The sequence below is a fragment of the Schistosoma haematobium genome, chromosome ZW (genome assembly GCF_000699445.3).
Source record: "Schistosoma haematobium chromosome ZW, whole genome shotgun sequence".
Classification (NCBI taxonomy): domain Eukaryota; kingdom Metazoa; phylum Platyhelminthes; class Trematoda; order Strigeidida; family Schistosomatidae; genus Schistosoma; species Schistosoma haematobium.
Window position 1 is genome coordinate 47,981,479 of NC_067195.1, and position 14,507 is coordinate 47,995,985.

The following is a 14,507-nucleotide window of genomic DNA, read 5'->3' on the forward strand; positions in this document are numbered from 1 at the left end:
TCTACGGCAAATTAGCGTCCCATTCGTAAAGACAAAGGAAATCCGAGCGTTATAACAGATTGTCATTTTTATTTTTCCAGAAAAAAACACTTTACAATTTGATTGTTATCACTATGTTGATGTAACATTTCCTGCAAGTTTATGCTTTGTTTACGTTTGGGTAGACTGCGTCATACTTTGCCGGGAGACCGTATATTAGCGTTGCACTGATAACTAATATGGATCCGACAAATAAATACCTAAATGAAAATGAATTTATGAATATTAGTTTTGTTTAAGAGAATCAATTAAGGTGTTAATATTGGATGTCTATAATGTAGATCAAACAATAAAGTGAAATATATGACTGTCACTTAATACGATTTTATTAATAACGTATCCTTTTTGCAACATGAAACAAATCAGAAATTCAACCTACGACGTTTTAAATACATGATACATTGAATTTTTTTTAACTATATAAGTGTTCTGTAAGACAGTGAGTGAGTAATGTCTGTAAAACAAAACTTGTCAAATTAATGATGGATTCTAGGTACCTGTGACATTCTTAGTAAATGGATATATTTTAAACAAACTTTCGTGTGTGTACAACTGACTAAGGATACTTCATTGTGTCTTGACATCATCAGACGGGTTAGCTAAGTCTGTTTTATAAAAAAGACAGACTAACAAATGCATTGATTGACAACTAGAGGAACTACAAATATAAGTGTACTTAGCCTACAAATTGTATTTAAGGCGCTCCCACATTACGAACAGCATTTAAAAGTAATGTTTACTGAACTACGTACTGAAGGTTGAAGAAAACAATATTGTGCTATTTCTTACATGTTTGGAGTAAAGTCATCAAACAGGAAATAAGATATGAGAGATGACAGAATCATTGATAGACCCATAGAGAAACCTTTCAAAATGTTATCAGCATATTTCATGACAAAGGCTATTGCTAGCCCTCCAAACGCCTGAAGAATAACTACAATCCAAACGATAGGTGTGTAACCGTAAAAAAAACCCAGAGTTTTGACTCTTGATGCATCGTTAATGAAGACTCCAAACAGACCGATTGGCACGCCGAAGAGACCTAAAATATAGAAGGAAATTCATTAGTGAATATTAGTATCTATAAGGATGCATTGTCAAAAGTCAAGAGTCAGTGCGTAAGCTTAGCATCTTAATGATCTCAGTAAATATCTAAGTCTAGATTAGTGGCGCAAATCATGGGTAATGATTGTCACCCGAATTATGATGATTGGAAGTTGCAATCGCATCGCTATAAGACTTAAGACCTACAACCGAGTGTTGCATAGTCACAAGGGTGACCGATTAGATCTACGCACAAATATATCCATTATCAATTTAATTGAATGGCACAGTTTGAAATATAGTGAGATTATTTATTAGTCTAGCAAGCCAAACAGCATTCATACCTTAACTACATACAAGTTTGTGTATTACAAAACGGGTCATATCAAAAGTAGTAGGGAAGTGTATTAAAATTGACGAACAAAATTGAACCATGACCATTGCTTAGCCGTACTACATGTTTTTTGTTGTTGAGGAAACTGACGACAATTAAATATATTCACCAAGCATTTGTCAACTTTTATTCACAGGCAGCAACTAAAGGTTACCGAAAGTCGAATATAGGGTCAAGAAAGATTATTATGACAGATCTTATCAAAAGTATGTGCAACGCATTTATCAGCAAAATGTAGGATTTTTCCTTATCATCAAGATAGAGATTTTCACAAATTTTGGAAAAGCTAATAAGGAATATTTGGACGCTGAAGATGCTAAAAAGAGTGGTGAGGACATACAGCAACTTTTCTACAGTCGACTTCAACTATGTTTAATTTTTGTTGAACCCTTTTATTAACTTAACAGACAATGTTTTTCTAACAGCAATGGTTCGTCTATTTATTTGTTTTATTATGATCATTGTCTTATCTGTATAGACGTGTACGCTTGATCACATGGCAGCCTACGCACATATCTCTCTAGCTTAAATGTTAATATCTTAAATAGCGTTCGATGAGTCATTCTCTTCCCCATGTATATATGTACTCGAATCCTATTAGTACCCTTTGTCTTGCTGTTCCCTTAATAGATTTGACCAAAAAATTCGCAAGTTATAAAAGACCAGGTTATTAGCCAATGTTATATATTTAATATGATTCATATTAACCAATGTTTTCTGTCTCACCTAACTGTAGATTTCGCATCCAGATCGAAGTTGACGTTCCTTTAAATATTTTCTCAAGGTAAACACCAGCAAAGCCGCTAGTAAAAGAAGCCAATAAAATTGCCAACAACCCATAAAAATTTGAATGGAATTCACTGCTCGATGTTGATTGATCTAATGAAGGCAACTAAGAGTTATAGCAAGAAAAAGGATAATTCACAATAAATAATGTTAAAATGTTTCAAATAGTTATAATGCTAAGATTATGTATGTAATAGGCTTAATGGTTCAAACAGTCGGTTTTCAACCACTAGGTCATAAGATTTGGGAAGAGATGTATTATCACTAACCGTCGCACGTAATTATGTGCCTGGCAAGTGGATCAAGTCATTATTTACAAATTTTTTTTACCACATGGGGACGTTACATCTTTACGACTTTCAGAATCGGGAAAAATATTTTTATTATACAAAAGCTTTATAAAACAAGTAATAATTTGATCAGAATGGTTAGATTTCAGTATCAAGAGTTAGTTATTAAATAGGATTACTTCCAATGAGGCTACAAATGAGACTGTTAGTATTTTATGTATAGGAGAATCTGATTATAAAAGACAAAAAATTGGAGATTACCATGTATGTTTCGGTCTAACATTTAGATGAACAAGAATAACGAAACGTGCAAGCATAGAAACAATGACTGAATTTATGATACGATTTTTGTATTTGAGCTTCGATGTAGATTAAAACGTTACTTCTTTGCAAAAACTATAGTGATTACACTTCTGTATAACGTTCAGTCGACTAACACGAGTACAACCGTAAAAATGTTGGCTTTAGACCTGAGACTAGCAAAGGTCATTACCCAACGAATAAAAATACCCTACTACACACTTATTTGGACGACAACATATGATGTAGATTTGGAAAGCGTTTCGAAACATGATCTTGTGTCAATTTTGATTATGTATAGTATAGTGAGGTTTGTCAATACAATTAGAATGAACCATTTTAAACTGTTGTAATGCTAATTTGATTGCTCTAAATTTGTGTTATTTTAGTTAGATTGCATTCAAAATTTTGGACTTCATTTGTAAAGTGGATTAGAAGCAAAAAACATGCAGTAGTTATTTTTTATACTGTTCATCAATATTCCCAGAATCTTAAGAAACATCAAAACCATTACAAGGTTTATACAGTACAATGTTTTATCAATATGAAATGCCTGTAGGTCAGTTTTATTCTTGATTATGACTGTAGGTTTAAGCAGAGCACATTTGCATCAGGTCCTGAGTGACCCACAAATCCAAGCATCTATAGTCTCCAAAAGAGTGATAAACTTGGAATATTCACTCTATAATCAACATAAAACCTGAGATAAATGTGCGTCAACCTAAGTTGAAACATGGAGTAACTTAGAAAAAAAAAACGAACGTATAGAAATTAAACATTTCAGGCGATAGGGTGTGTTTCATGCTTCAATGTCAGGCCTATCACAACCATCACAGAACACTTAACTACAAAGAGAAAAGCTTTCAACAGAATGAAGCTAATTATACTACTTGGAGAGCAAGCAGCACTGCAGAAAATAGCAGAGTATACGGTATTTATTGTGAAACCTTACCTGTGTTAAGATAATACCTGTACTGAGTAATAAGAGAGCAAACCATTGAGTTGAACGTAGGCGCTGATTTAATAATAGTATCATAAATATAGCAGTAGTGAATATTTTACTCTGATAAAGTATCTGATATAAAACAGCATTCAAATGTGAAATGGCAAAATATAGTAAATTATTCTGTACAATATAAAGAGTTGAGGGAATTAAAATTTGAATCATATCATCATACTGAACAATTATTTGATTATATATTGATGAAATACTACGTTTAATTTCACCTGAAGTATAAAGAAAAAAAACAGTCAAGAGTTTGATGATGAATTCAGAAAATGTAGTCACAGAATAAACATGTAAATTTATTCCGATGACATTTTTGAAAAGGTCAAGCTGTGGTTTGGTGAGTTCAGGGAATTTATTTCTATACTTTAAGTTGGAAATGGACTTTAATTATCGAGTCTTGGGCATGCATATAGCCCATATATTAATTCATGGCCTGGGTACACAAACCTGAAAGTAGTATCTAGGTGGCACTCAATATTCAAGAACGTCTACTTAGATGCTTTTGTCTACCAATATATTAGTGATTCTAAAACAAAATAATTATTACCTATTTTATAAATAACAAGAAACGGCTTTTGTATTTCACGACCTCTCGTTTTAGAGTTTCATTATAAAAAAACAGGCTTAGAGAGCCCGATGAATATATCTTACTCCACAAATTTCCTTCAGCAGTAAATAAATTAAGACTAGGATGTATTGTAAGTAATAGACATGGAAACATATATTACTAGATATAATGATTTACCATAGTTTTAGGTTATTTGAATTTATTTATTTGAACACATATATATTGGTACAAGAGTGCGCCAAATATATATGCGCCATACGAAACAGTGAGAATTTAAAGAGAAGGAAAGAGAAAAAAAAGGTAAGGAGGGTAAAAAAGAAAAATAAGGAAGAGATTGGTGTGAGGTAGTGTAATAATAATAGTGGTAATAATGGGGGAACGGAAAGGTACAATCAGAAGAAATCTTACAGTTAAGGAAGAAACAACCATATTTCTTTATGAAGAAAGTAAAGGGTTACAGCAGGATCGCCACTGGCTTCTATTATGAGCCATATCTGATAACGCCTCTAGCCACTGTGTTGCGCTATCTCTCGGACCCCAGCCAAGGAGTCGTGAAGGACCAACAGAAGCCAGTTCTTTACAGCTTTCTTTCATACCACGACACCTTGTCATACATCGATCACCTCTCCGCTTTTTCCAACCAGTCCCAGCGTCGGCAAATAATGCACGACGTGGAATTCTCTGCGACGACACTTGTAGAACATGTCCAAGCCACCGAAGTCGGTGTTTCAAGATGGTGACACCCGAACACACGATGCCGAACCTCTGCATTACTAACATGGTGTTGCCATCAAATGTCAGCAATCCTTTGGAGACAACGATGATCGAACACAGAGAGTCGTCTAACGTCCTCGACTCGGAGAGGACAGGTTTCACAAGCATAAAACGAAACTGCTCTCACCGACGCGTTGTAGATCCGACCTTTAACAGCCAGAATAACATCACGAAGGCGCCAAAGATGGCCCAGATTGGCATAAACCGCTCTGGCTTCCATTATACGTGCATTGATCTCATCAATCACACCACCACCAGCATTTATGCAGCTAGCTAGATACACGAACTTTTCGACTACTTCTATCTGCTCACCATCCAGGGTGAGTACAGGATTACAATCCTGCCAGTCTTGTAGAAGTGCTTTGCACTTCGAAGGTGCAAAGCACATACCATACCTACGGACATTGATTGCCAACTGATTAAGTACGGATTGGATCGCTTAGACATTATCGCACAGTAAGACTATCATACGCATACTCAAGGTCGGGAAGTCTTTCTCCAGGCAGCAGATCCACACCGCCATTACTTACATCCATCACAGCTGTTTCCAGAATGTCATCGATGGCAAAGTTGAAGAGGAATGGTGAGATTGGACAACCCGGTCTAACCCCACTGCTTGAATGGAACAATAGAGAAAGGTAGTTGTATGCCCTCACTCTACCTGAGGTTTTTGTATATAGGGCTTTTAAGATGTTAACAAACTTCTCAGGCACACCCTTCTTCAATAGACAAACCCAGAGGACAGTCGAAGGCAGCCCTGATGTCAATAAATACTACGATTTTTGGCCTTTGATAAGTATGACGGTGTTCTAACATTTGGCGTAGGGTGAAGATATGATCAATACATCCAAGACCAGAACGAAAACAAGCCTGCTCCTTGCGAGTCAATCTTTCTCGGGTTTTGAACGTCCTACGAAGTATGACAGAAGCCAAGGTTATTTGGAACTGAAGAGGAAGCAGAGAATTAAATGAATTCATTGAATTTGCGTCTTTTTCTTAACAATTTGTACAAACTATTCATGAAGTTAGGTATACGACTTTGACTTTGTTATCATTTGTGTAAATTTCTTCAGTTTGAGACAAATGATGTTACAACACAATGTGGGTTTTAATCTGGATTCACTTATCTGACTAAATATTGCAGAAAATAGTTGCACATGCGCTTTTGGAATGGTACTAAACAGAATGAAATGACGAATGAATTATTGTACTACTTGAATCCGTGTATGCTGGAAGCGCTTAATATTGTCGAAATTTGATTCAATCTGTGAAAAAAAACTTACTAAGCCTCACCTGATAAATATGCACAATTTAGGAGTTAAATGTTAAGTCAATGCTTTGAAAAAGACCTTCAAAAAACTAAGGTTACAATTACACTGGGTACCGACAAACATATTTAGCGTTTCCTATCACAGTTTTAGTATACACATAATTTTGTTAAGTATTGTACTACTAATTAACTGACTTGAAACAGGTAAACAATATTATAAATACACATAAGTGATTTGCTTGAATGTGTGAGCCTAAATTAACGTGAAAGTGGAGTAAGTCAGTGGATAAAGCTACGTGCACAATCAATAAGCGAAACATTTCTTAGAAACTAGCACAATTAAAATATTTAAAGAAATATGCTCATTAAATGGCATTTACCTTCTTGGGATAAAACCAAAAATATCGACAGTAGAAGTTTTAGAAATTCACTACATACAACAACCGTTGAAGCTGAGTATAACTCCGAATTCTGAACTGAACGTGAAACACGCATCAATAAAATTAGGCAGGAGGTTTGACATGTCAAGAAAATAAGACTGCCACATTTTATCCAAAGTGTTGAAGATAATTCCTAAAACAGCAAACCAATTGAACAAGATTAAAATTAGTAAAGAAAAGAGTGAATAATAGATACATACAAGTTACCAACTACATATATGGTGCTCTTTGTACTTAAACACCAGATATGTCCATTCAAGTCCCTAGATGTAAGCGCAATATTTATTAAGTTGGTCACAAAGCTAACTACTAAGAGCATATTGTATCCAATTTGTCGAGGCGTAAAGAGGCAATTAAACGACATTCTCTTTAGTTTTTGTATATATATTGACTTAGCAAAATAAATAACGGTTGATGGAGATGTAACTGAGATAACCTCGGTCCAACGGCTTAGTTCGACAACGATACCATGATATCCCAGGATAAATACACGTATAATACTTTAAAAGTTGACAGAGAATGAATGGATTAGAAATACTCTACTGGAATAATGAGCACTAGTTTATAAGACAACGATTTTATTTATTTTTTATTTGAGCACATAAATATTGATATAAAGGGGAACCGAATACATATGCTCCACACAAGTCACTTCATTTGTGCGTGGGCTATGATACTGCCCGGGTGGCCCAGACCGAACATTAGAGGGGAACGTTAAACGATGAGGGAATAAACGGTACACATACACTTGAAATATTTACATCATTTATTACATTCAGTGACAGCTTTCTTAAAGCAATAACTTAGGCAGAAGAGAACTGACATTAAGGCTATATTGAGAGCTGTTGGAATGATGATGACAACTATCAGCACTGAAACCGCGATAAGTACCAACAGACAGAATAAAAGAATATCTCAATGCAAATGGTTAGGAGAAAAGTAGGTGGAAAAAGATGCAATCAGCTCGAACTAGGTGAAAAGATCCATGAATAACTGAAAGTCATTTCTTGAAAACAGCTGTGCACTACAAGGCAGGATCTATTGAAGGTTTTCGAGTGTTATGGCCACTCCCCAGTTTTAAGTGCTTTGACAAAGATGCTCCCAAATGCCCTGGTACGGCCAACGCTGGAGAGTTAGTTCTCCTCGAAATGCTCTCATATGGTCAAACGTATACAACCACTGCCAGAGAAGTCCTACTCACTACCTCGCACCGCGGCTTTTGTTTACGAAATTGAGAGGACGAGAAGCGAATGTATGGCGCTTTAACCACGCTCATGGATATTGAGGGTCCACCTAGGGGAGTTGGAGAACCCTGATTCCAAACCAATGGTGCACATGAGCCACAGGATCCTGAGGGAACAAATGTCGTATGAACCAATTGCTGGTCACCGGCTTCCATGTGACTGCATCCCCTGACGCTGCTCCACTGCCTTGTGGGTCAGATCTTCAGGTTGAAGACTTTGCGTGTGGCTCCCTCTGAAATCCACCTGCTCCGATCTGGGCACCCGGGCAGTATCACAGCCCACACACAAATCAAGTGGCTTATGTGGCACGTATGTATTCTGTGCCCCTTTGTACCGATATTTATGTGTTCAAATAAAGAAACATCTTGCGGGTTACCTAATCCACTTATGTAAGACTTCGTTTAGAATACTGTATCCAAACAGCTAATTCGTGTCTTTTTAAGGGTACTGACACACCCTAGTATATACAACTTCAGGGAACTAAATTAATGACAGACCTCTACTCAGACCTTTTCTCCTTATATTGTGGCAGAATGCAAGGCGATCTTATATCGGAATTTCGTATTTTAAATAGTGATTCGAGTGTAGATTTGCCATTTTGCTACTTTTAGAGACGAACAGCCCAGTTGCAATAGAAAAAGGTTCATAAGCTGCAACCGAATAGACTCAGGATGGGATTCTGTTTCCCTTACTGAGTGGTAAACGATTGGAACCCCTACCTGGACAGTGGTATCGGCAATATCAATGAGCTCTCAGAGGAGCTGGATCTCAACCGGGAAACACCACAAGGGTTAACGCAAGTCAACCAATCCACTATCCTTGTTACTGAAGACAGAATATTATGTCAAGAAATACATAAAGGTTAGCAGAAGCCAGTGTTTGTCAGAATATCAGTGACACATAAATATGGGGCTCTGTATGTGTACAATGTTAAATGCATAATTCTAAACATTCAGCAAGTGATACGATCAAAGAGGTGACAGCTAGTTTTCATAAACGTTATGATACCTCAGAAGTAACAAAGTCAGAGTTCGAAAGCTAAGACTGGGAGCTCAATTAAAATAAATATCACGACTAACACTAAATATTTAGTCGGAGTACTTGCCATAGATGGTGTGAAAATGTAATTATCAAGGTCAAATGTGGATATACTTCTGAGTGACCATGAACAACTAATAAAATCAGCGAACATATACACTAGTTTGTGAACACTGATTTCTTAGTAGGTCGTAGACAGAAAGTAAGAGTGAATTCGAAGTTCTCCACCTGGAGAACAGTACTTAGTGGAGCACCTCAAGGTTCAGTCCTAGGCCCCTTACTTTTTATACTGTATGTAAATGATCTCCCAAGTATAGTTGAATCCCTCAAGTTATTATACGCTGATGTAAAAACCTGGCGAGAAATAACGGGAGACACAGATGCATGAGCACTTCAGGCAGACTTAAATATTGTGATTAGCTGGTCTAAAGAGAGGCTGATGCCTATCAACGTGGCAAAGTGTATCTACATGCACTTTGGGGATGTAAAGGTAAATAGGTACAGCATAGAGGAAGTGTCTGTACCCGTGGTCCGGTCTCACAAGGATCATGGAGTCACAGTGAGTCATGATCTTAAGACCACGGCCCACTGCCAGGAGGTTGCAGATAAGGGGTTTAGAACCCTGTGGGCTTTAAGACGAACATTCACCTAGTTAGATACTCAGTCAGTCAGTGGGAGAATAGGCAGAGCCGACGAAGAGGCAACGACAAGTGTCCCTATCTTTCCGAGTCCTTACTGTTCCGTTTAGTCGAACAGCGCACAAACGACTGTCTACTGGGATCCAGTCTAAGAGAGCTAGTTTTGCCCTAGGACTCGATGCTATACCTACGCCGGCGAGGCCACGAGAAGCAGCATCAGGGCTCCCAGATACACAAAGTGTGAATCGAGTTGGTTCTTTATTTTGATATGGTGAGGTCAAATGAATGACGCTACTCGGATCCTGTATGCGCGTTTCGGAGACACAGCACACATCGATGGCGCGAGATTTTGAATAACCTAGTTAAGGAAGCTTGTTGTCCTATTTGGCACAGTGTTCGGACGTTATAAGCTCTAATATGAAGTTTAGAGCGTGGTTTCAGGAGACCAGGAATAACGTTCCGCGTACTCGAATCGTTTGACGTGTTAGCTCCGTTCTTCAAAGGGTCTTACCGCCGGAGACGAAAATCTGTGAGGTAAGGTGAGGTGTGACATTTTTGGGGTCGACCTTTTCTAACCCCTTCCTTCCTTGTGAGAAGGCAGCATCACTGCAGATGCTGGTTTTCCGAGGGAAACACCTTACTGCTGTCACACCCCTTTATAGTCAGCAGTACGGATCCGCCCTCAGACCTTGAGTTGCTGCTTTTAGTCTTACCATTCTCCAATCGACCTGCCTAGCATGGTAGAACCTACAGGAACATATGTTCCAGACATAATAGCTCGGTTGGGTAATCACGATAGGCAAGCCCGACCACCGCGTCAAGGTAGCAGCTACAGTCGGGTAGATACTACTATGTTCACTACAGTATATACAACCTTAGTGAGAATTAAGCTTGAAGCCTATGTTCAGGCTGCAAGCCCCTGTTTAAAAGGTGACTCAGATATCCTGGAAAAAGCACAGAGGGCAACTAACCGCGCAATTTCAGAACTCTGGGGTTTACCATACAAAGAGGGACTAGAAAAGCTAGATCTCTTTATCCTGTCCTATCGCAGATTAAGAGGTGATCTGATTTCGATGTATAGAATACTAAGAAATGATTTCTGATCTAATACATCCTCTCTTTTTTTCCCATTAGATCGGGACATCTCAGAGGACATAGCAGGCAAGTCGAAAAGCCAAGAACGAACAAAATACCCGTGGCAGACAGGTTTTCACACCAAGTCATCAATTCTTGGGACCTGTGTCCGCACTTTCAATTGACTCATTCAAGAGAAGACTAGACACTCACAAAGCATACTAGAAAAGGAATAACAGGCTGTCTGTCCTTACTACACAAATATGAATCTAAATATAATGCTGGCTTGATATCTGAGACAAAAAAAATGGGATCGCAATTAAACTGAGAATAGAGCTGACACAGAAAAAGACATTGGTGGATATATGGCCCTTAAAAATACATTCGGAGATCGCACGCTTCTTAAAACCTTCGCCTCAGAAAGATTAATGGTGTAACATTAATTGCGGAAGACAGCCCAAGATATAACGCATGACATGTATTCACACAGCATGAAAGTATTTAAGATAAAACTAAAGAAAATGATGGATAAAAGATTACAGTGAATACTAACACCTAACCAACCACTAAAATAGGACGAGCAAGAACATTAGGAAGAAGTAGAGTATAGAGACGAACCAAACTGATATTCATCTTCCAATTTCAACTGATTTAAGTTCGTGACGAATGAGGGTTTATTACGCAGGACTACAATTTATAGACGAACCACTCAGATTTACGACAACAAGTTTTGGATTTTGACGCGAAATACATTCACCTATTTAGCTAAACAACGCTAAGTCATTTTAGCTGGTGTCAGCCCATGATTAAAACCCCAAATCTGATTCCCAACCCTAACCAATATTCGTTAATCATAGTTCTTATACTCCACATAGGTTTATATATAAACCTGTGTTATAACCCTCCTTTAGCCCTTATAATTACGTAGACATCCTCAAAGTCATTTTGACGTCACTCAAAAGTCGTCCATAAACTATGGTCTCACCCCTAGCAGTCTGACTTTTTCAAACTTTTCCAGTAAGCGATTTGCTAACATGTAACACCCTTGACCTAGCGTAAACACAGTATTGGAAAAATTTCCCAAAAGTATGACCTTCGTGAGTCACTGAAAGTACTCATTCAAACAATGTTGTGGGAATATCTCAATATAGGTAGAATTTAGTGTATAGGTGTTACTCATCAACATACGAAATACATGGCACAAATGATACTAATGAGCAGTATTTGCAATTAGTTTTACACTTGATTTTATGTCTAATTTATTTTTGTAGTGCATTCGTGAAAAGCATCGATACATCCTAAGCTTATGCACTAGGCTTTTGTATTTGCCAGTAATTATAAATCATCTGGTGTCAGTCTTCAGTAATAAAGATAGCAGGTTGTTGAGCCTTCTTGCTACGACTCCGAAGATTGTTTATGCCGTAAGAAGCAAAAAGATGTAAGATATTGTAGTGACTCACATTTATCACGAGAACACGACTGGTTTAATAAAAACAATTATTATTATAACCAACTGTACCAGTGTTTGTTTTAATGTGCTTTTGTTTGACTGTGCTAATGACAGCTATATTGTGCTTCCATTCTGATTCTTACACTTTGGTTGTAACTTCACGCAAATTCGGTTACGTTCTGTAACCAAGCTTCTATCCTGGCACGATCTCGGTATCCTTTCGATGCCACGAGATCGCTAGCGAATATATCTCGATCTGGTCCATTAATTGCCTTCTGATATTTGGCTTCTCGGGGACTTTATGGATTTATTTGGTTACGTTCAACCTACGCCTTCTGATTTACTTGGCACGTGTTTCTTGGTAGCGGTGTTCATAGTTAACCTCAACTCGACACCACGCTACAATATTAACACCCGAATCGTAATTAAAGGTAAGGCACGTCAAAATAAGGTCACCGCGTTTTTCGACGCTATAAGGGTAAAAGTCTAGGCTTTTCAAACTCTCGTTATAAGGGAGTTCTGTAGGACCCTTCAATAATTCCATTTTTCACATTGAACACGCTAACGTGACTAAGTGTCCTTAATCAGACTTGGACTAGCAGCTTGGATACAGTACTCTAAGTGTGGTCTTACGCAGGCGGGATATGAAATTAGAAACATCTCGTCAAAGCATTTGAATGCTTGGCTAAGTGACCATAAAGCATGAAAATTTTTGCCAGATGCTGCGTTGCAGTGCATGGTTGTTTTCAAGTTGTTACTTACGTTCCTGTACGCATGAAGGAAATGTACTGTCGACAGTAATCTGGTAATTGTTACCGTGTCCGATGTGCATGAACACACCCTTCCTGGATTTAAGTCCTAAGTCACAACCTCGGGCCCATCTAACCACTTCGTGTAGGTCAGTTTGCAGATCATAATGATCAACCAGGTTTTGACGTCATCCGCAAACAATAATGTCGACGACTTTAGCCACAGCGGAAATTCACTGACGTAGAAAATGAAACGTAGGGGACTTAAGATAATACCTAGGGATAACCCTTTTTGACCAGTGTTCATTCAAATAGTGTCCTACCTACCTCCACTCTTTGTCTTTGGTCACATAGAAAGCTTCTTACTCATTTCTATACAGCAACTGTTATTCTGAGGCTCGGGAGCTGTTGCATAAGACCTTGTCAAATGCTTTGCTGAAGTTCATGAATATCACACCAACAGTCAGAACATTATCTAGGGCTGCCATCCAATCCTCTCTCTCAATAACTAAGTTGGCCAAGCATGAATGCTTGTTTAGAAACCTGTGTTGCTCAGGAGCCAATAGAATGTATGATTTTATGTGACTTTGTAACTTAGCCCGTATTATCTGTTTAGATGACTTAACTACTATGCTAGACTAACAGGTCTGTAGTTAGATACAAATGTAGGACTAACTATACCATCTTTACAATCCTTAGGTAGCTGAGAATTCTATATTGTACCAAAAAGATAATATTGAATAAAGCCATTAATAATAATAATAATAATAATAATAATAATATAGAGAAGGGTCATGTTAAAGCGTATCGTGAGTGACTTTGAAATAATGTCCTTTAGAGATGACAGCGACCGTAGATGTAGCCCATCTTACTTAGTCTGAGGTTACTCATCAACTGAAGATCAGTTTCACCAATCACATGAACAGGTTCTATAGCTGGTATATGTTAGATATTGTTTTCGGAATTTCTGCTTCGTCGACTAGGTTAGTGAGTACTGCAGTTAATGTATGGAACTATATGAGTAGATACTATTGTGGAGATATGACTGACATTTACTATATATATCTACATATTTTTTTAATAATTATTATCACTTGGTACGACACACCATATTTTTTTGTTTTTGTCATCATGAACTCTCCTGGTAAACTCATAAATATAGATAGTCCACTGACCAACCCCTTGAACTCTTCACAACCAGAAGATAATTCGTTAAACTCGATAATCGCAAGTTCAGAGTTAAGATTACCAACGTACGGTGTAAATAATCCCAGAATCTGGTTTGCACAAGTCGACGCATTATTTATGGCACGAGGCATACGATCACAGGCAACAAAGTATGCATATGTAGTTGGTGCACTCCCCATAGGGATTGCTGCTGAAGTAGGAGACTTGACTGA

The 14,507-nt window shown here is 37.7% G+C and overlaps 1 protein-coding gene across 1 annotated transcript; it reads right to left on the reverse strand.

Annotated features, from left to right (window-relative positions):
• Positions 1-64: 64 nt before the first annotated feature.
• On the reverse strand, positions 65-11,998 carry MS3_00003737 (uncharacterized protein). Its single transcript, XM_051211595.1, has 6 exons — positions 11,894-11,998; positions 6,855-7,047; positions 3,806-4,080; positions 2,204-2,369; positions 829-1,081; positions 65-239 (listed from the first exon to the last, which is right to left on the reverse strand). The coding sequence occupies exons 1-6, from the start codon at positions 11,942-11,944 to the stop codon at positions 140-142; spliced, it is 1,038 nt and encodes a 345-aa protein (XP_051071672.1). The 5' UTR covers positions 11,945-11,998; the 3' UTR covers positions 65-139.
• Positions 11,999-14,507: the final 2,509 nt, after the last annotated feature.